Below are 24,708 nucleotides of genomic sequence, written 5' to 3' on the forward strand. Positions count from 1 at the left end.
CTCGTTTGCATCCCTTAAGGCTTGTCTGCCTGGTTTATTTGTTTGTTAGGCGAAAGCTTTAGCTAGGTGAAACTCGGACTGCCCTATTCAAGTACGTGTGAAACGAAGCAAGACACTTATGGGGTGAGCTGGTTTCAAAGAAAAAGTCATATTCAAGTGACACTTAATTGTCATTTGGGAGCTCAAATGTCTTTAAACATTCAAGAAATTCACGCGGCCTGAAGTAACTCGGAACACCAAATTTGCCTCTCCACATTTCTGCAGCAATCAGATATCCCCATTTTGTCAGCTTCATCTGGTAAACGCATGAAAGGAATAAATTTGGCATGCTTCATCTGGCAATAAACTGCGCAGTTGCCATGTGAATACGTCTTCTTTGCATACGTCACAACACATATAGAACAAATGCAAGTAAAGCAATCCAACGTGCTGAGTCCATCCGCTTGTTATTTCTCAACGGTTCTTAATTTATTGTTATTTCTCACCTTTTCTGGCACGGAGTCATGTAGTTTAGAAAAAAAAATTCTTGCAGACCATTCTTGTCAACAAACGCAACCGAACTAATTTGACATCTTCTTCTAATTTTTTTTTATAACGGCTCACCGATTGCTTTGAGACAACTTGAACAGTTTATCCCATGCTTCCACTCAAAACTTTATGGCACTGACCGTCGTGCTCTTGACGCGATTCTCCTAGTCAAATAATTCTTCGTCAGCTCAGATTTGCCGGTAATTTGCCTGGGAAAAAAAATAATTATTTCCCAAATCTCCCACCAACCAGTCAGAAAATGGGATGCTCGTCGAAGGGGTCTTTGCACTGTTTGTTAGGTTGAGGAGAAGTCACGACCACGAATGAGCGCCCGAAGTCATAAAAATGAGTCATAAAAGGTTTATTGGTTCGTGTATCGCTTTGCTTATCAGGTTATTATTGGACTTGCGCAATTACTTATCTTTGCCACTGTGAAAGCTTTGTAATCAGCAGCCCGACAACATGACGCGAAACCCCAAAGAACACGTTGCAAGAGAATATAACTAGAATCATTGCAAAAGTAGGATCGGGGGATGCATGCACCACCCGAAAGAAATACACCAGCTATGTTTTAGAAAGCTATGTTAATATCAACGCCCTAAACGTCGCTCAGAAGGACTGAAATGTACGCGAAGGCCGCATTTCGATGGGGGCAAAAATGCAAAGGCAGCCGTGTGCCGGGCGTGTGGTGCACATTAGACATCCTCAGGTGGCCGTAATCAATCCGGGCTTCCCCACTACGGCATGCCTCATAATCTTATCGCGGTTCTGGCACGTAAAATCGAAGAATCAAATCAACTGAAGATAAAAATCAAAGATCATTTTGCGCTACAGCGCTTTGCAACGCGAAAATGCGCACTGATTTCGCAGCAGCCAGCTTTTGCTCTCAGTTGATCGTTCAGGTAACTTAATCTTTCACGCTTCCAACTGTACTGTCCAGACTCCAGACACTGCACCAAGTGTCGTGTCCACATCTTGATTCATTTTTCCTTCTTCACAAAATCACAACTACGCCCGCTGTATCAGGGCGAGCGCCGCTGCCACCTCCTGAATTGTCGTCCCTGACAGTGCGCCCGCGCGCTCACCGGTTATTATTATCATTCTTTCTTTGTCTCCTCTCCCGGATTTCCGAGCGCTGCTGCTGCTGTTATGGTCTTGCTCACACGCGCCGCTGGATTTCTTGCAGAGCTACCAGATGGCGTTCGCCTCCGCGCAATCCGGCTAGCAATGCAGGCAATCAAATTAAAGCTTCAATCATGGGCAGAGAGTAGTGGCATTTTGGGAGAGCTTCAGAATAGCTTCAGAATAGGTAGGCGTTTGGATGATAACTTGTTTGTTCTTACTCAGTGTATTGAAATATCAAAAGCAGACCGTTGTATGTGGCCTTTTTGGACGTTACAGGAGCCTACGACAACGTAGACCGCAAGATTTTGTGGGATATTCTGGAAGGGGAAGGCTTAGGTAATGATTGTCTACAGCTGTTGAGAGAGATTTACCTAGAAAATACCGTTTGCGTTGAATGGGAAGGGATGAGGAGCGAGGAGAAAGTTCATATCAACAAGGGACTGAGGCAGGTCTACCCTTTATCCCCGCTGCTGTTTATGATGTACATGGTGAGGAGGAAGAGGGCGCTAGAAGGAAGTAATATCGGGTTTAATCTCTCATACAAACAGGCGGGTACAGTAGTAGAGCAGCAACTCCCAGGTTTATATTATGCGGACGACATCGTGTTGCTAGTTAACAAGCAAAGTTATTTGCAACGTCTGGCTAATATCTGTGGACAGGAAGGCAACAATTTAGGTTTGAAATTTAGTGTTAGAAAATCAGGTGTTATGGTATTCAATGAAAACAGTGAACAGACAGTGGAGATACAGGGCCAAGAAATACCTCGGGTAACAGAATATAAATACCTTGGTATATGGATAAACAAAGGCAATAGATATATGGAAACACAGGAAAAAACAATAACGGTGAAGGCGAAGAGAAGTGCAGCCATAATCAAGCACAGAGCGCTATGGGGGTACAATAGGTACGAGGTCCTCCGAGGTATGTGGAAAGGTGTAATGTTTCGAGGACTTACTTTTGGAAATGCGGTTGTTTGCTTTAAATCAGGGGTACAATCAGGACTCGACGGGAACCAAAGGTCAGTGGGTCGCCTCGCATTGGGCGCTCACGGGAAGACTACAAATGAAGCTGTGCAGGGGGATATGGGCTGGACTAGTTTTGAAGTGAGGGAAGCTCGCAGTAAAATTGAGTATGAAGAACGGCTGAGGAATATGGAAGAAAGTAAACGGGCTGGGAGAGTGTTTTCCAGGTATCTGTACAGGAAAAACATTGATTCACAGTGGAGGAAAAGAACTAGGAAGCTTACCAGCAAGTATGCGGCCTGTAGGGTGGGCAACACAGCAACAAAGAACGTCAAGCGGAAAGTCAGAGAGGCTGAAATAATCTTATTGGTGGCGGCAATAGAAAAGAAACCTGCCATGAGTAACCACTTAAGGGGAAAAAAACTTAATCAGGAAAGAAACCATTTATGATAACTCAAAGCGAACCTCATTACTTTTCAAAGCGAGATCGGGATGCCTTAGAACACGCACCTATAAAGCTAGGTATAAGAAGGAAGAAGAAGCATGCGCTTGCTGGGGTAAAGCTAGGGAAACGGCGGAGCATGTTTTATTAGAATGTGAAGACGTCTACCCAGCGGTCGAATTAGGCACCACTGGCCTCCTTGAAGCCCTTTGGTTCAGCGGGAGATGTGGTAAAGCAAACATGTCCGCAATAGGCATTAGTAAGAGGCGATTGGAGGATTGGTGGAAGAAAAGTAGGGAAACGACAAAGGACGGAGACGTACAAAAGCACAGTTCGCAATAGGGGATCAGAAAATTTGGGCGTAGTATTTCATAGTGCTTTTTTTGCATTGTTTAACCTAGGTACGACATTAGGCAGTATAATAGCAAGAGCTTGGTGGCGCAACCCACCGCCCCGTTCCAAAGGGGACGCTCACAACATCCATTCATCCATCGATCCAACCCGGCCGGCGCTGCCGTGGCAGCGTCCAAAGTTTGTGCGTATCGCACGTGCTGTGCTTGCTTTCCTATGCGACAGAAATGCAGGCGCTGGGCTGTCGAGGTCGCGTGCTGAGCTATGACAGCGTAAACATTACAATCGTCCATAGCCTGAAGAGAGCGCTTGGAGCTGGCGTCTCAACAGCGTGCTGGCCACGTATGCAGCAGGTGCACGCAAACACGCGCCAGCAATGTGGCTCCAAAGCGTGCACTCATCGTCGAGGACACCCAGGCCCGGAAGAAGCGTCGCGCGGAACAGCAGCGTATTCGCTACGCAGCGAAACGTGGTGCAGACCGCGAATGTGCGCTGGCTCGAAGACGCGAGGCAAGCCAACGACGCGTGGTGGCCATGAAAGGCGACGAGCGTCGGGAGCACTACTACTATACCAGAAGCGAGAAACGCAACAGCAAGGCGTGGCGTCCATGGGAGACGAGGAGCGTGGTGAGCGCCACGACCAGAAGCGACAATGAGAACAACAGCTATCGTCAATGAAGGCAAACAGCATCAAAAGCTTCGCTTACATCGATTCCCACAGTGCGTGGAATCCGCGTATTTTTATTATTTTACTTACATCTGCTATTTTTTTAATTAGATGCGTTATGTATTTATTTATTGTTATTCATTTATTGCAGGAAATATACCACACGAAAGATAAAAAGAAGCGGGCAAGCAATAGATCAATTAAACGACCAGTTTTCTTACGCCACTCCTGCCACAAGGAATGCTCATTGCGGTAGTTTTTATAGCGCTTAAGGACAGCCATGGTATAAACCACGTTGTAGTTAGCACCATGAAAAGCCCGCGATGCCCTCGAGATCAAAAGGCAGAGATGTGGGAATAAAATATTCGGTGAGAGCGGCATAGAGTAAAGGTACAACCCGCATCCCCCTGCCATTTCCTGGAAAAATGTGCATTGGCAGTGTCCTCAGCATTCTGCTCAATGTTGCCTTCCGCACAAGTACAGCGGAAAATCGGCGAGGACTGCTGTCCTCATGGCATCCTCCGAGTCGCTGCACATGGGCTCTGAACGTGGTGACATAGGCGTATGCCCCTGAAAGCGACACCACACTCACCCGCTTGGAGAAGAGGAAAAAACAGAACGGACAGCACATCGCGTTACACACCAGGCAGAGTATAGGAGCACTGCAGGAGAAAGTCGAGTCCCGTAGTTGAGATGAAATCTACGGCACCCTCGAGTGGCCTCGTATCGAGTTGCAGCACGGCATGTTAGAAGTAACAAATCGGTGAGCGTGCGGCTCAGGCATGCGTGGCTGTCAGCTCGGAGTGCGAAATTGCCGGCACGGCACGCGAAATTTCCGCGCGACTGGCCGCTCGTGGCACTTTGCGTGTATTCGCGGACTTCTTTCACGCTCGGAAAGACACTTTATGTAGCACGTATTTAGCTACAGAAAGCTGTATCGGGAGTTTCATTATGTTGCTCTACAATGTTATAATTGGCACTTTTCATCTAATTACAATATTTCATAAGTCGAGTAATTAATTAAGACTAATTAGGTAGAATTAAAAAAAATAATCTGAGTATCTCCAAGCGACGGCAAATAACTTTATCTTGGCTCTGTCCAGCTACGTGGCATTCGCATATTTTTAAACTCTGGCTAAAGCTAGCAGGGACACTATATTTTCTTTTGCCTCAAAGATTTCGATATATGCCTTTCAAATCCCCCACTCGCACTTCCACCTCCGGGCCATACAATATTGCGATGATGGTTACAACAGGCAAAGTACAGTTATTCCGCTAACGTAATAAAAATGATTGTCAGATTAGATTAAACGTTGATAAATTACAAAGGCAGACTTCGAACTACTGTCTAGTTGTGGGTACAGTACGTACTGCCACGATGTAGTGACGGTGAACAACCACCGCGTGGCACAACGCAAGGCACGAAACTATCTCCATTTCTTTCTCCATGCTCTCCCTTTATTGGTCGAACCTGCGGCCTGCAAAACACTCCTGTGCTTAGATTTAGATGCAGGGTAAAGTGCACCAGATGGACGAAATGAATTCGGAGCCCCAGCTCTACGGCGTCCCTCACAACCCACTGTGCAGTTGGCGAACGCAAAACCCCAGATTTTAATATCTGCTGCACATGCTGTGTGCGCACACATTTAACTAAGACTGCTTCCTGATCAGTCGATTCACAACTGCGGCATGCTCACGTGGATCTTCCTATTAAAAGCTGATCATCTCATAGTGTTTTGTGCCTTACTAACTACGTTTTACTGTAGCTACTGTTCTCTAAAGTTTTCTTCACCTTTGTTTCATTGTGCCACAACTCTGACATAAAATGTCGAACCGCCATCACATTCAAACACAGGTTTCACTGTAGCAGAATAATTTTGAAATTATCTTGAATCAAAGGCAACGTTAGCGAAAAATGTGATAGCCACGCCGCAAATTCAGTATTCCTTCACTCGCGCTTGCAAATGTTATTCTTTTGGCCTCCACTAACCTCCATCCCCATCCTCTGAAACTCTCTGAGACTCGCAATAACGTTTTGTAGATATGAGGGAACTCGTCGGAAAGTATGCCGACGAATGAGTGGTTTGCATAAGATACGTAATAGTTTGAAGCTGAACGGGTCGCCATGATACACAATGAAAAAAAGTAGTGAACGGTATTATGCCTCTTCTGTAAGCTACTTCCAAACATTGATGTTTTCACGGAGCATCGCATAAACAAATCTAGTGCAATTTGCACATTCACAAGTGATTACGTATCAAGAAAATAAATAATTTAATGACGTCGCACCCCAAAAAAGAAAGCTTTACTGAAACAAAAATATGAGAACCATGTGGCTTCCAAGCCTATGACAATAATTTCTTTTAAAAAATGAAGAGTGAATGTCAGTAATACTGATTTAATACAGTGGCTGAAAGTACGTACTAGCGTGTTTTTAAAAGCAATTTACTATCCTGTCTTCTAGAACCCGCACCGTATGGCCGTGCTCGTAGCATTAAGACAAGGGATGATGAGCTCGGAAGGATGGCTGTACATTTACATATATCATGAAGCTTTGGCCATAGTTTCGTGCCGTTCAAGTTGTCACTGTCCGAGACAAACACCGAAACAGAGGCTTGATGAGCCGCACCTGCGCCGAGCGCCTCTGAAACAGAGGCAGCGGTAGCCGGCTGAGGCAAGGAATGGACGAGTCAGCACGGCATCGAACATGGTGGCGCTGCGCGATGAAAATGGTCTATAAAGCATGGGCTACGACTGCTAGGAAGTGGATGAGTGACAGAAGTTGACTTGATTTTGCCCGTCTCGACAGCGAACCGTTGTCAGAGGCCGTTCTAAATTGGGCCCGTGGAGTAAAGCTGATCCAGATTTCAAGCCATTCGGTTTTACTTGTGTGAAAGTACGGGCTTGGACTCCAGGCTATGAGTATACTCGCCCGTTATGTTTTGCCTTTTCCGTTTTTCGTCATCGTCAGCCGTCTGCTCCTTTTTCTTTCCCACCTTCCATTTCCCCAGCGCAAGTAGAGGAAAAAGAAAACAATAAGTCGCAATTTCGCCTGAAAGGCGAAGCACCGCTTGCGATAGCAAATTGGTGGATAGCTATGCGAAGTAAGGATGTTAGATTTATCGGCCGTATGAACTTGTAAACATAGGCATACTAAATTAACAAGCATGGTGTCACATGCGCACAAGCCAACATGAATGCATCTCACTCGATGACCGCGGAAAATCGCTGTAAAAACGGTGCAGTGAGGAAAACCGGCAGCAGCAGCGAGCGAATTGATCTTCGTGCAGCCACTCGCATCAACGCGAAGTACGCCGCGAAAAGACAGCGCATCACGGACTCTGTACCCGTTGCAGATGGTTTTCAGGACGCAGCGGCCAGGGCGCGGCCGGGCGCGGCTTCCCGGGCCGCTCGGAGTAAAACGCCCCCCGCCCTCCCTGCCTACCTTCCCCCCGAAGCATCGGGCGCGACGGAAGGCGGCGCGCTTCCTCCCCGCTTTCCGCCGTTGCGTGCGCGAGATTGAACCGCGATCGCCAGTTCACCCTCGCACGCTTTCTACTCGCACATATAGCATACGGCGAGCGGCGACGGTTTAATCGCCCTTGGACTTTTTACAGAACCTTACGGTGACGGCGACGGCAGAAATGCGCCTGGAGTGTCCATATAATTGCTATCGCAATAGAAGCTAAGGAGAGACCAGGAGGTTAAGTATAAGTAGCGGCTGCAAAGTAGCTCGATATAGAGGAAGGTACATCAGGCGGATTACTGTTTTTCACATCATCATCTTTTTTTTGCTCTTTCTCTCTTTCATTATCTCTCCACGCGATAATTAGAACACGTCAGAATTATTGTGTGCTACACTACTGACATATTCATTCTTTTTTAGATGTTCGGATGACGCTGACCAGCAAAGCCGTACGAAGATGTTCCTGCTGCGCTGTCTAACTTTCACCCACGAATAAAACGAAGTTCAGCTGAAGCTTCGTGAAAAACCATTGAGCCGACGCGTTCCACGGGAACACAGCTACTGCCTTTCGCTAATACAAAAAACAAATCCGAATGTTTGACTACGTACGATTGCTTGGACACTGTACACGCGCATTTGCGTGCACTCGAGTTGCCAATAGGAGCGATCCAACGTTTTACAGTCAGCAGGCGCTTCGGTAGTTTCAGTATATCGTTGTTTATTTAGATGCTCGAAATAAAACATGAAATGTCTCATCGTTTGTGTTTACCTTGAGGATTGTGTGGCAAATAGAAGCGAAACAGTTCGAATTTTAAGTATTTGTTATGAGAAAGCTAAGAATTTAGAACTCTTTCCTGATATAGTTTTACCTGCTGGTGCGGAAAAGGAGCTTGAACCTTGGTTCTCGAACCACTGAAGCAATCGCACAGATTGTGTCGCAATTCAGGCTGTAGAGAGTTGGGTCCCCGACAAAACCAAGTAGTCAGCCGTTTTCGGCGAGCTGCTGCAATTATTGCTACAAAAGCTGTCACACGTGCGCAGCGTCGAGCGGAGATGGCAAAACACTTCCGTCGCTACTTCCTGTTGTGGCATGTTCATCACTTCCTACATTAAAGTTTACGCCATAAAACTTTTTAAGGGACTGTGAAATTATTGCGGTTATCTATCGTGCTCATTGTAAACATGCCTCCCTTCTCGTTTTTGTGCACGGTGTTCCGGAGCTTTTTTTTTTTTATTGTGGCTTCCTGCTGCTAGCCTCAGTGGCTTAAAATAATTTCCCGTATAGAACGACAAAATTTTTTTCTCTCTCTCTCTCTCTCTATCTCTCTCTTTTTTTCTTTTATATTCGGAGAAGGCATATATTCCAATCAACATTCCCGGTGTCATTATGCAAGTGCAAGGCAGGGATTTCGATACTCGCTGCGAATAACAATCAATTGAGTCGCAAAAAGACAGTCGGCCTTTGCTAATTTTCGTTTATTTTGCTTGTATTGCTCAAGCCGCCTTCACCTCGTGGTAGCGTAAATGGCAGAGTTGGCTACGACATAAAATAAATGAACAAGTCTTAGACTGCACACATTTTTCACTGGCAATTTCACGTTGACTCTGTGCAATGTCTGTGCAGCATTGACTTCACAAAAGCGCAACTGGGAATAAAAAACAGTGCGATGAAATTTTGAAGGAGTGCAGAGTTTATGAAGGAACATGAAAAGCAGGACTTATTTCATGCCGACGAATATGTTACCAGACTGGTGCAGTTCCACATTTAGTGATATGCACTAAACACTAAATGAGTTTTGCAGAATACTAAATGTTCTACGTATAGTGCTCCGCTTGGGCGAGAGGTACAGTGTATATACGTCGGCCTTGCATACTTGTTAACCTACAATAGCATAACCCAATGACGTACACTAAACTGCCACTTATTCATCACTAAATCTCCGAAGCACGATGCTCCAAGTTCTATCACGAGTTTGCCAAAGTAAACGAAAGGAACCTGGAAGACACGCACTTAATAAAAAAAAGATAAATTATTGTGTTTCACGTGCCAGAACCACTATCCGATTACGAAACACGCCGCAGCGTGGGAACTCGGTATGAATTTTTCGCACCCTGTGGTTCTTTTACCTGCACCTAAATCTACGTGGACTGGCGCTTTGCATTTCGCCCCCATCGAAACGCAGCCGGAATTGAACCCTCGAGCTCAGCGGCGTGACGCCTTAAGCTACCACCGCGAGAGACGCATACTTTCAAGCAATGAGAACTTTGCTTTCTTTCGGATAGCCAACGGGGCTCGTTTGGTTAACCTCCCGGCCTTTCTCTTACAGCTTCTCTTTCTCTCTCTCTTGCCTTCTCTCATTGACAGTTGACACCAGCCCAGTCGTTGTGCCCTCGCATTTCCTACGACGAAGGCACGTAGCTTTGTCTTTCTGCCACGAAAAATGTTAAAAGCGAAGAAGACCACTCGAAACAAAACTAACACAGAGCGTTAGTCAACTGCGCCTGTAACACTTCGAAATAACGTGCCAACACACATTGTTTTAGCCAGTTTTGCTAAACCTACAGCTACTACTATGCAATACCTAAATTAGATGTACATGCATCAAAAGATATTAGCTTTACTCTTGGTGGATCCCACCTGAACTTACCTTGCTGAGTTATCCATCTTTGTCCGACGCCGTTGTGTTAGTGCATTCCAGCAGGTCATTGCAACCGTTCAAAGCTCAACGCACAAAATGTCTTCCATGCGCTTAAGTATTGACAAGTCATACATCTTTGCAGCAGAGCGAATAGATCCACGGTGTTGTTGCCCAGCTACATTTTGGCAGAGTAAACCATTGATATTTAGCAGGCACTGCCGACAAGCCGTTGCCTGGTTGAACGACATACTATAATACTCGTAGCTTCATTGCCCCTCATTTTGGTTTTCTGAATTCGGCCTTCCCGTTCACGTATCCTAACCTTCTAATTCTTCCTTTGTTTCTTTTTTTTTTTTGCGGTGGGGGGGAGCAGCGGTTATCTTATATTCTGCTTTGTAACGTATTCTTCGCAATAGAAGTTTATCTTGCTTTCTCACGTTGTCTGCTGTTGTCTTGTTGGTATTAAGCAGAATATAAAAAAAAGAAGTGTGCGCATTCACGAATGACAGAATGTACTTAAGCCTATACGTCCTCGTTCCCTGTTCTGTTTCGTCGTCATTAAGCAGTTAACGTGAAACATACTACGCTGGCCGCATTTTGAAAATCCTGACATCAACAGCAAATGATTCATTGGCTGTTGTATCATTTCAAGTCAACTTTTACAGTCTCTTTTCTTTTTCCCCCTCGTCGCACGATGTATGACAGGAGGCGGTGCCCTTTCACGCTGTTTCACGCTGTCGTGTGAACTTACCCTTAGCTTCAATTCTGTCTTCATGCGATCATTTGCGCTGGTTGAATCTACGGAACAACGCAAGGATTGCGTGCACACGGTCTCCCTCATCGTGCTCGTCCATCATCGACCTATATAACACAGAACCTGCGCACTTGGAGCATTGCCGTCGCAGTAGTGGACCAACAGCCAACACAAACTCTGGGGCCGACAAGCCTGCAGGAGTACTTACTGTGTTCTTCCTTTCATCACACCATAGTTGGCAATGAAAATGTGATGTGATGGAAATGAGGTGCCTTTGCATGTCGTCACTCCTTCAATAGCGTAGGCTTTGTACTAAGTAGTGGCGGCTCCTGGAACACGTACGTTCTAAGCGATCCGGCAAGCCAGTCACTGAAACCGAGTTTTCTGAGCGTGATGTCGCCGAAGTTGGGCGAGCGACAAGCACTGGACTGCCTGCGTTATGTCGGGCTTATACTTATAGATGGTTTCCCGCACGCGATAACAGCGCCGAGCGTGCAGCCCCAAGAAATTTCCGGTCACGTGGCTTAGCAATCTTTTGCACTGGAACAAAAAGCGTGTTCTTCATTTTCAATGTGCGCAAAGACTCTTTTTACGTTTTCCGGTAAAAAAAAAAGGCAGATAATGCCTGAGGGCTAATACTAATATTTTTCTTATCAATAACGGCAAACGTTACTATTGAATTTTTCGTTATGTACAGGGGAAAGGTGTTGAAAATCTGCGGGCTTCTTTTTCTACGCACTCTTGCTACTCGCGATGGGCTTTTTCGCCCGCGGAATTTAGTGGGGTACGCCAGTGGGCGAAACCGTCTGTCGATCAGGGCCTGTGTTTGCAAAACAGCGAAATGGTCTATACCCTTCCAGCAACTTTGTTCTCGCACTCTACTTATTTGTGTTTTTTTTTGTTTCTTTGTAGGTCTGTGACGAAGGCGTGTGCAGGCAACAGTGCTTGTCACGACGAACTGGAAATGCGCGAACAGAGTCCTTCTGTGAGCGCAACTCGTGCCACTGCAGGTACAGCAGGGTAGTGTTCACACCAAACAAACGCTAGATGACGGCCACCACGTTGACCATCTGCAGTCTTCCTTCGAGCACTAGTGGCTGATAAAGCGCCCAACTTCATAAACACGAGCATTGTGTGACTTCTTTTTTTCCTTTTCCTGGAAAAAACAAAGAAGATAATGATAAGAAAAACACGTCGAGCCACCACCAGCTTGCGGAACTCGTTTATAGCGATACACATTTTTATATGATTCCTTCGTATACAGCGATAGTTATTTGAAACACAAGAATTCATTCCCAATGGCTCCTCATAGGGATACTCCCATTTCTTTTGCTTGCCATCCAATGACACGCATTTGCCTTAGGCACTGTAATGGCTTGAACTTCTTTCTCTTAGTGTGGAGGAAGGTTCGCCGTGTACGAGTGGGGCAAAGCACATTGCGGGATGGGACGAGACCGATTTGTTGGTTAAGGTGTTTACTACAGGCGATGATAGCCTGGTAGTCTGTGCCGGCGATTGCTCCGCCCGTGTGTCTCTTTCCCGGAACAGGGGTCTGCTGTCACATGTCTCTGGGTTCAGCCTCACGTATATATGCGAGTAGAATACAGAGTTGCCCCACGTTGGTGCATCCTCTCGGGCGGCAAGACAAGAATTAAAGTACTGACACATATTTTAGATGTTGTACAAACTACCACATGCTTTTGACTCCTGAAAGGGTGACAGCAAGTCTGAAGGTTAGCGAACGATCACAGAACATTTTAATTTTATGGTAACATTGGTCTCGAAACGATGGACCTGGCGTCACCGACATTACTGTAACGTCATGACGGAAAGCAAAATTTGCTGACCTCGTGTGGCAGCAAGGCAACGTATGCATGACCTTGCTCTTCATGAAAAAAATTAACAAAAGTGTTTCGTTTGTTTAGTCTGGCCTCTCTCAAGCGTGGCAGCCGCTGTGATCGCATGTCGAACGATGAAGTGTATCGTTCATGAAGTAATTAAGCACCGACCTCCCGCGTACTGAAACTGCTTCGTAGAAGCAAGTATTATAGATTATTTAGGACCTCATGACGACTACTTGTATTTCATATATATGGACTAGCTATTCAAAAGTTTAAACCTTCATTTAACGCAAAAAATACAAGTCGGAAGTGAGGTGGTAGCGCTCATTTAAAGCTAGCGGACCAAGACTGAGCAGAATTATCAGTGGCCTTCTTGAGCGGAAACGATCGAAGGTATGGCTCTCTGTGTATAAACCTTCACTTATTCGCGCCATTGACGTCTTCTGTAAGCTTTAAAATATGTTCGTTTCCTCCATCAGAAATGACAGCACGTCGTCGAAACGCCTTGAATATGCCTGAGTATATATATATATATATATATATATATATATATATATATATATATATATATATATATATATATATATATACGCCAGATGGACACAATTTGGCTGCGCTCTCTACCGTCTCCGCGAACGTTCCCTTTTTGTAAATATATTGTAAATAGTTTTATACACGTAACATTTGGTGGAGGTGCGGAGTACCCTCGTCTTCTTCACAACGGAGCTCCGAAGCGGACGTCACATCCAGCTTGTGACAATGCCTTCTGAGGACAACACTTCATCTACGCCTGCACAGGCACCATCGACTATCCAGACGCAGTACGTTGCCCTTCCCCATCCGCATGAGCCCGGCACATTCTCCGGTCTCGATAGTATGGACGTACAAGAATGACTCAGCATATATTAACGTGTCAGCAAGGGCAACAGGCGGGACCCGATAATAATGCTAGCCAATGTCATTTTCTATCTGGACGGAACTCCGCGCGTTTGGTTCCAAACACATGAAGAAGAAATTAGCTGGGAGATGTTCAAGCAGAAGCTAACCGACCTTTCTGGCAATCCCTTTGATCGACAGCTAGCCTCCAAAAAGCAGCTCGCTACCCGCGACCAAAGTGTTAATGAGTCATAGGTCTCCGATATTCAAGAAATCTTCGTCCTTTGTCCCAAAATCGACACGTCCATGGCAGAGTCCGACAAAGTAGGACATATCCTCAAAGGCATTGCGGATGACGCATCTGATCTCCTGATTTTTATCAACGTTTCTACTGTCGACGCCATCATGAAGGAACGCCGCCGCTTCGAGCCAGCGAAGGACCATCGTGTCGCCCATCAATTTTCCCGCCTGCCGAATACTGCCGCGACATCCTCTTGCATCGACCAAGACATTGTCCATGTCTTGGTCGATGGCGAAGCCATTGCCCATGCTGACTACGCAAGGCAGCTTGCCCGTACTCGGCTGTTGGCATCACAAGAAAATCGAAAACGTGTTTACAATCAGCGGCACCATGACGTACACTTTTCACCAGGTTCCCTTGTGCTCCTTTGATCCCCTTCCCGTCGATTGAGGCTCTCGGAAAAACTCATTCCTTGCTATACAAGGGCCCTTACTGCGCCTTACGTCAAGTGACCGATGTCACCTATGGGATCGTCCCCGTCAACTCTACCATGTCACCTGGCCTCACCTAACCTGATGTCGTTCATATCGCAAGGCTAAAACCTCACCCCGCTCTTCCTTACGGTCCCGCTTGACACACAGGGACGGTGCTTCCTTCACTTGGGGTCGTGTTACGATGAGGCGAAGAGAACGACGACGGTCCTGAAGACGACGAAAAGTGGACAGTGCCTGGCTGGGCTCTGTTCCATCTCCACCAACGTTCGCTCCTTTTTAAATATATTGCAAATATTTTTATATGCGTAACATTATACTTATATATATATATATATATATATATATATATATATATATATATATATATATATATATATATATATATATATATATATATATATATATATATATATATATATATATATATATATATATATACAAACAGGGAACTTGCGGTTTCTAAAGTACGTGCCGCCTGGGATCGATGAGCCGCCGCTTTCCAGCCGGCAGGGACGCCACGCAAACAACGGAAATAGCACTACTGTAAACCTGTATATACTGTCACCCTTTCACTTCTGAAGCACGTGTTCGTTTTTCGTATGCTTTACCACAAATCCTGACACGGAGGGCTTCTGCCAATGGTAGCGGAGCAAGCCGGCGCGCAGCGAGGTGGGAGGGGGTTAGGTAGATGCCGCTTTAGCGGCCGCAAAGCAATAAAGATTGACATGTTCGTTTATTTAATCTGTTAATAGCATGCTTATTCATTGTAAAATATTAATTGGGGGCTATACAGAAGTTTATATTCATCATTGGGCGAAACATACTAAGAGGGGGCCCAGGTGGCGCGCGCTGTAAAAATCGCCTCCCTTGCAGGTTATCCGATTTCCATTGCAATAACAAAGGCTGCAAAATGAGTAAGTGAATGTTCTCATCTGCAGATCTGGTTTTCAATCGCCCATTATGAGCCATTATATTCTAGCGTTGCGAATATTTTCTGAAGCGTGCCGCTGAAGTGAGACAAAAAATGTCATTAAACCTGTCGCTATAACAGTGATGTGGATTTTAGGTACGCACTTTCTCTCCCTTCTTTCTATTCCCCTACTCCTTTCCTCCCGCGCTGGGTAGCCAACCGGACTCTTGACTGGTTAACATCTCTGCCCTCTCTCTCTCTCTCTCTCTCTCTCTCTCTCTCTCTCTCTCTCTCTCTCTCTCTCTCTAAGAACGTAGGTGTTTTTAAACACTCCAATATAAATGAAACGAAAATATTAGGCGTAACGATAAGATACAGGAAGAGAGCGGTGTGGATCAGAGAGCAAACGGGAATAGTCGATATTCTAATTGACATTAAGAGAAAAAAACGGAGCAGGACAGGCCATGTAATGCGCAAGTTAGATAAACGGTTGACCATTAGAGTTAATTGGGTGCCAAGGGAAGCGCAGTCGAGGATGGAAGAAAACTAGGTGGGGTGATGAATTTAGGAAATTTGCAGGCGCAAGTTGGAAACGGTTGGCGCAGGACAGGGGTAATTGGCTATCGTGTACAGAAATAGGGCGACGACGACGACGACGACGACGATGATGATGATGATGATGATGATGATGAATATAAGCTAACGTGGGGTAAATAATTTACCTAGACTGTCACGTTGGTCCAGCGTTCGTGCAGCTGAAGGAAAACAGTGAATTTACCAGCAGGTTATAGAGGCCTGTAGATTTACTAATGTATTTAGTATAAGGTGGGCGAATATTCGAAGCTAGAATACGAATGCTTCATGCGTAATAATTTATTCGCATTGGAAGATGAACTATTTGGTAATTTCGAATATAGAAACTAACCAAACATTTCGCAACAACCGGCTTTTCAAATCGGCTGACTGTTCCCCGCCTGCTGAACAAATATCGCAAAGTATAACTATTAGCAGTAAAACAGCGGCAAAGCTTTGCAGCAGTGAAGAAACAAAAGAAAATCGGTAATGCAAGATTTGTTTTCGGTTTCGCGTTGGAAGTATGCCACTCGTTAACCATCCTTGGGTTAGGTCTTGTACGCATACATAAATACCCGAGAAATCGTGGACGTGGGAGCTGCCGTCGTCACCGTAGCACAAGTGGCAGTGCAACGCGAGCGTAACGCGGAGGCTGTGGGTTCGGCTGTCACCGTCAGTAAGCTGTTTCTTTCGCGCCATTTCCCTTCAGTTTCTCATTTTTGCAGTTCAATTAAAAACTAAAGATGACTTCCCCTATGCTCTCCTTTTCTTCATTATCGGGTAATTCCGTGTGGTTATGACTAACAAATACGTGCGAGCGTTCTTACAGAAACTGTGCCCTTACAAAATCGGGCCCCTCGGTTCCCAGTCTTTCATCCAATACATGAAAACCGGCTAATTTTGCTTCTGGCCTGCCAATTAGTCTTTCTTGCAGTCTAATCATGTAGCAGTTTCATCTTCTAACGTTACAAACAGTGATGTTTTCCTCGTAACAGGCCCTATATTGTGTCTGGCACAAAAACACCTCATTAGCTCTTTCCTTTCCTTTTCCATGCCTTTTGATATTGTTTCAACAACCATTTATTTTGTGTTTTTGGAAAGTTGTTCGTACATTAGTCTGTCATTCTCTAAAAGCTTGTTTGCTACCATGGCTCTAAAAGCGTCAAAGAGTTATTAGTGAAGTTCTTTTCATGAGGGTTGTGGTGATCTTCTCTTTAAAACGATCCTAATTGTGCGTCCTAGTTGACTGTCTATTCAGTACAAGGGTGTTTCTAATTATACCTAAATAAATACTCATGTTGTAAATATGTACGTCTACGTTTGTCCATTCGATTTGATATTCCATACTTAATATTGGTGTTCGAAAAAGTCGATAACAGATCGCCTACCTGTAATATTTACGTAAAGGAATATAAAAGCTTAATTATTTCATTACGTTCACATTGGAAGTTTACAAATACAGCACGATTCAAAAGAGCACAAGCACCGTAGTTTTCCTAGCATTGTAGAAATGCTAGGAAAACTGAGCAGACTGTGCACTTAGTCTGCTCATCATCCCTAAGTTTTTTGTGCTTCTGGACGTTCGTGGTAGCAGAACTAGGCTCTGTGGAACGCTCTTGGCCGCGTGCTTCTGACATGGCAATAACAATTACCAGAGCTTTGCACAGGTTGAATGCCAGATTTTCGCCCTTGATCTACTTGAAAACCACCGTGAAGTACTGATTGGTCCAAAACCCGCGAGAAACGGTTCAGTTGCATGAGAACGAGCTCAGCCATTACTATATTTGCACCTTTATTACGCAGCCGATATGTCTTATATTTACCTGCTGTGTTCTAAATCTGAACACAAAATTTATTCCATTTGGTTTTGGTAGATTAGCTCCCTGGCACGCTTGCGCACGTCTAGCAATCGAATAACTTTGGTGACACCCCTGAATCCACAGCGTTTAAACACATTCAAAAAAGTTTTGTAAATACTGAAGAAATTTCGATTTTGTGAGCACTATGATCGCTATGATGACCACTGTGCTCTGACTCACAGTAACAATGTGGAGGCTGCCAATGTGAATTCAGGCAACCATTGATTAATCACGGTAATGGGGCCTATGCGCCGTACAGCGAATTTCAGCCGCTTACATGTACCTTTTGAATTTTAAACTGCGTTCTAGAAGGCCATTTTTCAAGCAACCTTCCTTTACAAGTCGTTAAAATATTGCCAATTGTTCATTCAAGTCACTAACAAAGTCACTGATTGCTAAATATAAAACCTCGCCGTAAACAGACAAGAAGAAAGTCACTACACCTAGCGGGAAGTTTGATTAATTGGCAACAGTGATTAATTACCGGTAAATTATGAAATGCAAATATCATTTTGTGTTTTCAAAGACGGTTAGGTTAGACGGCCCAACAAACGTGGGTTGATGCAAGGAATGGTAGATTAAACTTGTTTAGGACTGCGCAACGACAGCCTTCTCAGCAATTCAGGCTTGCAGGGCTCGTCCTACAGGCGTCTCGCACCACAAAGCATTAAGTGCGGTCGGCCGAGCACCACCTCCTACAGCACGTGGCGATGATGCCCGAAAGACAATACTAGCTGCCCGAGCAGGGGATACATAATAAAGAAATATGTATGTGGGCGCAATTCTGATAGAAAACTTGACATCAGCTGTTGTTTTGTGGGATTTGTTAGTGTACAGCTGATAGTGCCTGCCTTCAGAAGTGTGTGTGTGGGGGGGGGGACGGAAGGGGGGGGCGAATGGCCTACTTTTCCCTTCCACTTCTGACTGTGGGAGTAGGGGTATGCCTCCCCCCGAAACGGTAGACGCGCCTATGCCAGGCATGGCGTCAGGCACGTACAGGCAAATATAAACACATCTCATTCGATGACCACGAGCACTCGCTGTCACAGTGCTGGCATGATGAAGAGCGCCAGCAGCGAGAAGCGAAAGCTGCGTGCTGCCTAAGTTTCACCACGAGAACACCTTTCACGACCAAATAAATTAAAGCAGTCCTGAAAGTACTGGGAACCTCAGCTGCATTGAAGTTCATTTGCACTATTGCTAGACCAAGTAGCCCGAATCAATCCCTAGATCAAGACTTTACAGCTATACTGCAGACTTGCAGAGATATTGAAATTTACCAGCTGTTACCGAGTAGACCTTGTGTGCTATATACATACCGGTGATGAGTGCCCTGAAGGATCAATGTGGCCGATACTTCGCGTGCAGCTGGTGGAGAGGCCAGACCCCCATTATCAGGGCTTCAAGTGGCTTTCTGCAGGCTCGAGCGATCTTGGTTCGGACTCCAGGCGCCATATTCCCGGCTTTAAAATGTGGGGGGAAGGAGTTAAAATAGGTTGCTTTGCCCCTCCCCCCCCCCCATCTGAGAGCTGGGGTTGGGCAAGTGACCCCCCCCCCCCTGCCACCCCGGTATATAGGCATATGTCCCGGCTGACGCCTTGTTGTCCCTTAAAGAGGCCCTGTAACACTTTTCGAACACGTTAAGAAAACGCTCGCGATCTGTACAGAATGATGCCATGAACAGGGAGTCAAATATTATTCCGCTGCATGTATCAGGGTGCCCACAATCTAGGATAAAGGATCATTATCTGTTTCCTGCGGCTTTCGAGGCTCCCTCTATTATGCGCAGCCTAAGACGTCATATATATATATATATATATATATATATATATATATATATATATATATATATATATATATATATATATATATATATATATATATATATATATATATATATATATATATATATACCAGAAAGGAGCAAACAAGCATAGCATTGCTATCTGCGCAACCCAAGCTGGGAGGAAACGTTATGTTTATGAGAAACATAGTGAAACATAGTGCTCTTTATAGCTCCCTTAACAGCAGATACTTAAAAATATAATTCTGTGGGAATATTATTATTTGAAAGCCATCACACTCACTTCAGTGTGTTCTCAGCTTTGAAGGAATCGTCGTTTGTTCTATAGCTCCCTGAACGTTCCCGTTTCCTTTCCAGTTTGATTGTTTTCCTCTTAATTTTAGCCTTATAGATCAGTATGCTCACATATGCGGCTTTAAGAACCTAGACATGCGAAATACATGAGGTAATGTAGTACACATACAGCCTTGTACCGTTGGTGCTTCCTGTTTGTTTCCAGAAGTCGGCGCCCGACTTTGATAAACAACGAAGCAAAGAAAAAAATTAGAGAAAAAAATAAGGCTGCGACTTTTGCACTGCCAAGCCTATCTCTCCACATGTTTATATTTCTCGTTCAGAAACATTCCTTACCTCACCATGCGCTTGAATATATGTGCATCAGGCATTCTTGCAACGGTCCTCGCAGACTTCCTAAAGCTGCAGAATTCCCGGAGCACATGTAAAGTTATACGACATGTCATTTGTACACTACCTAAAAATTTGAAGTGAACCAGATTGGAAAAGTGGAGAGAAAAAAATTGATGTTACTGAATAAGAAGAGCGTCAATGAAAGGAGGCCCACTTCAAGAACACTTCGATGCGCGGAACGAACGTAACGAAAACTCTAATTCACCGCCAACGACCTGCTTGCCCTTGTTAATGTGAATTGTTCTCGTGCAACGTCCAAGCTATGAAAATTTATGCATCTATTAACTCTGGCAAACACTAATCGGTTTACCGTATAATATTTTATTTGAAGATCTAGTAGTAAAATTACACCGTTCAGCTCGAGTTGGAAGGTTGCGCAGTAACCCATTGCGCCAAGAAAGCTATAACAAAGGTAAGCACTGTTCGTCCCTCCTTCTTCGGCACCAAAGCCACCTCCAAGTATGAGTGAACGACAAAATCCAGTGCACTTTCCCGATTAGTTCAGGCTCAGAGTCGTTGAGTAAGACGTACCCAGAGTCATTGCCGCCACAGCTGATTACCTATAGCGGCCCGCTGAGCGGCTATCCCAAGTTGCGGCGAGCTGAGCGCACGTTTGCGCTGTAAGCGCTCCGCACATGTTTCCTTAGCCTAGTTCACATGCCTAAGTGAAAAAAAGGAAAATGCAGAAGCTGCAGAAGAGAGCGCGGCCTATAAATCACTCGCAGTTCAGGCGAACGTCACGCAATTATGCAGCACTGACCCAAGAGGATTCGTGCACGACACTCGCGCACGTTATCTTCCTGAACAGGTGGCTCTATAGAAAGAAGAACGTGCGGCGGAAGTCTTCTCGGCGTCGGAAGAAAGGGCACCAATCACGAGGCCGCCTTTCATCTCACTTCCAGTCTCGCCAAAGTTTCGTCGCCGCGAGTGCGCGTGACTTTCATATTATACCGCATATGTATACCGCACTGTGGCCCCGAGGGGCGGCTGCTCTAGGCACACACACACAGACACATCCTTCTTAGGCGAATATGCACTTGGGGTAACATCCTCGGAAAGACCACAGGCATCACGATGAAAGAAGGCCGCGCAAGATGAAAACGAACGAACAAAAATAATTTTAGGGTGCGCTGCAGTGAAATCGCGCTAGCAACATGCGCTTTTATTTCGTAAGCATTCTAGGGCTACTATACCCTCGGAAATCTGTCCGTCCGTCCGTCTGTAACGCATGATACTATGCGCTCCATACGTATACATGGAGCGCATGCATATTATATTATTACGTAGGAAGACGCAGACGAAAAGCTATATACAAGTATAGTTACAAGGGAATACGCCGCACTTGACCAAGAGCCAACAGCCCGCGCTAGCCTCCAGTCGTCGTCGTCTTCTCAGTGCTCGCCTCTTCGTCATTGCAAATACTGTTCCGTAGCACTACCCCGGCGGTAAAAGCGCCGTCCCGGAGCGACTAAAGGCCGGACTCAGAAGCAGTGTAGTAGGCGTTGAGCCTACTGACGTGCACGACATCACTAGATGCCAGAGTAGAGGACGAGGTTGAACTCACAGGAGCAATTTCGTACGTGACAGGCGTCACCTGGCGCAGCACGCGGTAGGTCCCTGTGTATCGCGAAAGGAGCTTTTCTGAAAGTCCGACGTGACGAGAGGGCGACCACAGGAGCACGAGCGCACCAGGCGAAAGCTGTAAGTCACGGTGGCGGGCGTTGTACTGACGCTGCTGAGTGGTTTGCGAGGCCGTCAGTCGAGTACGGGCAAGCTGGCGTTGTTAGGAGTGGCCTGCCGAGGTGCGGACATGCAAAGTTTTCTCGGCCCGCTGCAGCTGGGAGCGTGGCGAGCTTTCCCGAAGAGACCATGGAAGCCTTCAACACCCGCTGCGGTGACTCGTTTCGTAGGGACCACGAGGTGCCGCGTCAACACCCCCTCGGCGCCGCTATGACTAAACGCGATCGACGAACCGGGCTTTGTTACTGAACTCGCCACTGCCGACGTGGTCTGCCATCAGCGGGAGAGTTCCCGAGGGAACGTATTTGGCGGCACCTTCCCACGCGCCCGTCAAGACGTAAGCCCCGAGTTCTGCGAAGCCCGTCTCACCTCGGTGGGGGCAGTGAAACCAGTGCGTACGTGTGTGTGTGAGCCCTCCTCCTCCAAAAAGGCGGGTCAAATACGTTGACGCTGGACGCTACGAATTGGCGGTGAACTGCCGTATTCCCTCACCTAGCGATCTAAGGAGGACACAGTGTTTATAAGCAGCTGTTGTCGGCTGCTAAAGTGTGCTCTGGGATCGCGCTCGTGAGCTGTGTGCTCGTGCTCGAGAAGCAGTGTGTTTGGAGCTTCGTGCTCGTATGCTGTATGCTTCGTCTTTCGGGCTCCATTTGAGAGCCACTGTAGACGGCCGAATGTATATCTTGTTTTAATGTAAATATCTGTAAATAAATCCTGTACGCCTAGTTCCTCCCAAGTTCCTCCCTACGACCTCCAACCCTTACAACTGGATGCCAGCGGTGAGATCATCCTACAACTCTTACAACTGGTGGCAGCGGTGGGATCGTCCTACAACTTTTACAGCGTGCATGGTAGGCGAAGGCGATGGCGTCGCGCGCATACTCGCTTGTTGAGATCGCAGCAGGAGGGAGTGCCGTGTCAAGGAGCAAGGTCGGTTCGCGACCGTACAGTAGATAAAATGGAGAAAATCCGGCGGTGTCGTGTCGGGAAGAATTATACGCGAATGTGACGTAAGGAAGGGCAATGTCCCAGTCGTGGTGGTCCTTGGAAACGTACTTGGGCAGCATATCGGCAAGAGTACGGTTTAACCGCTCTGTCAGACCATTGGTTTGAGGATGGTATGAGGTAGTCAGCTTGTGTTGAGTGGAGCAAGAATGCACAATGCCGGCGATAACTTTCGAGAGGAAGTTACGACCACGGTCAGTAAGCAGCTGTCGCGGGGCGCCATGAAGTAAGATAATGTCACGCAAGAGAAAGTCCGCGACGTCAGTGGCGCAACTGGTAGGGAGAGCCGCGTGATAGCGTATCGGGTGGCGTAATCAGTTGCGACGGCTACCCATTTGTTCCCAGAAGATGACGTGGGAAAGGGACCGAGGAGGTCTAATCCAACACAAAAGAATGGTTCCACCAGGACGGTGATCGGTTGGAGACGACCGGCAGGTAGCATCTGAGGTGTTTTCCGACGCTGGTAGAGATCACAGGCAGCAACATAGCGTCGGACGGAGCGAGCGACACCAGACCAATAGAAGCGGCGGCGGACGCGTCGCACGTGCGGGTTACCCCAAGATGTCCTGCAGTGGGTGCGTCATGCATCTCAAAGAGCACAGTCTGTCGTAGATGTTTTGGTACGACAAGAAGATCAGATCCGTCAGGGAGGAAGTTCCTTCGATACAGAATGCCGCCCTGGAGGACATATCGGCGAACGGATGCGTCGGTAGGTGTAGAGAGCAGACGCTCGATGAGTGCTCGCAGCGATAGATCTCGGTGCTGCTCATCGGTGATGTTAACGAAGGCAGACACAGAGAAAATGCCGTTGGCGGTACTACTGTCGGCGTCGTCAGGCTCGTCTACGGGATAGCGAGACAGGCAGTCAGCGTCCTTGTGTAGTCGGCCAGATTTCTAGGTGACAGTATACGAATATTCTTGGAGGCGTAAGACCCAGCGACCAAGTCTTCGTGTAGGATCTTTCAGTGAGCATAACCAGCAAAGCGCGTGGCGGTCTATGACAACGGAAAAGGGTCGACCATATAAGTATGTGCGGAACTTCGCAACCGCCCAAACTAGGGCCAGACATTCACGATCAGTGATGGAATAGTTGCGCTCCGAGGGTGAGAGGAGCCTGCTGGCGTAAGCGATAACACAGTCGTGGCCGCGCCGGCCTTGTGCAAGTACTGCGCCAATTCCGTGACCGCTGGCATCAGTACGGACTTCGGTAGGCGCAGAAGGATCGAAATGGGCCAGAACGGGAGGCGTTGTGAGAAGGTCGATTAGAGGCGAGAATGCAGATGCATCGTTATTGCCCACTGGAAAGGGGCGTCTTTTTTCAAAAGCTCGGTTAGTGGTCGTGCTATGGCCGCGAAATTTTTGACGAAACGGCGGAAGTATGAACAAAGACCGATGAAGCTGCGCACATCATTGACACACTTCGGAACAGGGAAGTGCGTAACAGTATGGATCTTGCCTGGGTCCGGTTGCACTCCGTTCGCGTCAACGAGATGCCCAAAGACGGTAATCGGGCGTCGGCCGAATTGGCACATCTATGCACTGAGTTGCAGACAGGCTCGACGAAAAACGTCCAGTACTGCTGAGAGGCGCTCGAGGTGCGTAGCGAACTTTGGGGGAATACTCTAACGTCGTTCAAGTACCACAGGCACATGGACCATTTGAAACCGTGAAGAAGGGAGTCCATCATGCGTTCAAAAGTTGCAAGAGCGTTACATAGACCGAACCGCAGCACTTTGAACTGATA

General features: G+C 46.5%; 1 protein-coding gene and 1 long non-coding RNA gene across 8 annotated transcripts in view; one reads left to right on the forward strand and one right to left on the reverse strand.

Annotated features, from left to right (window-relative positions):
* The window catches only part of LOC142578719 (uncharacterized), a 43,587-nt gene extending 31,526 nt beyond the window's left edge, over positions 1-12,061 (forward strand). For 5 of the 6 annotated variants that reach the window (XM_075688227.1, XM_075688230.1, XM_075688224.1 and 2 more), the window contains one exon: positions 11,847-12,061. In XM_075688227.1, the coding sequence (XP_075544342.1) occupies positions 11,847-11,981 (135 nt within the window). In that variant the 3' untranslated portion in view covers positions 11,982-12,061. Of the gene's footprint in view, positions 1-7,961; positions 8,298-11,846 lie in introns of those variants that run through there. The other variant, XM_075688229.1, reaches the window with a different exon arrangement.
* LOC142578720 (uncharacterized) lies at positions 12,003-20,870 on the reverse strand. 2 transcript variants are annotated; one of them, XR_012827303.1, is made up of 4 exons: positions 20,751-20,870; positions 20,163-20,228; positions 19,048-19,191; positions 12,003-12,090 (listed from the first exon to the last, which is right to left on the reverse strand). It is a non-coding gene; the product is annotated as an uncharacterized LOC142578720 (long non-coding RNA). The 2 variants fall into 2 exon arrangements; XR_012827304.1 differs by lacking the exon at positions 20,163-20,228.
* Positions 20,871-24,708: the final 3,838 nt, after the last annotated feature.

This window comes from Dermacentor variabilis, chromosome 4 (genome assembly GCF_050947875.1).
Source record: "Dermacentor variabilis isolate Ectoservices chromosome 4, ASM5094787v1, whole genome shotgun sequence".
Taxonomy (NCBI): domain Eukaryota; kingdom Metazoa; phylum Arthropoda; class Arachnida; order Ixodida; family Ixodidae; genus Dermacentor; species Dermacentor variabilis.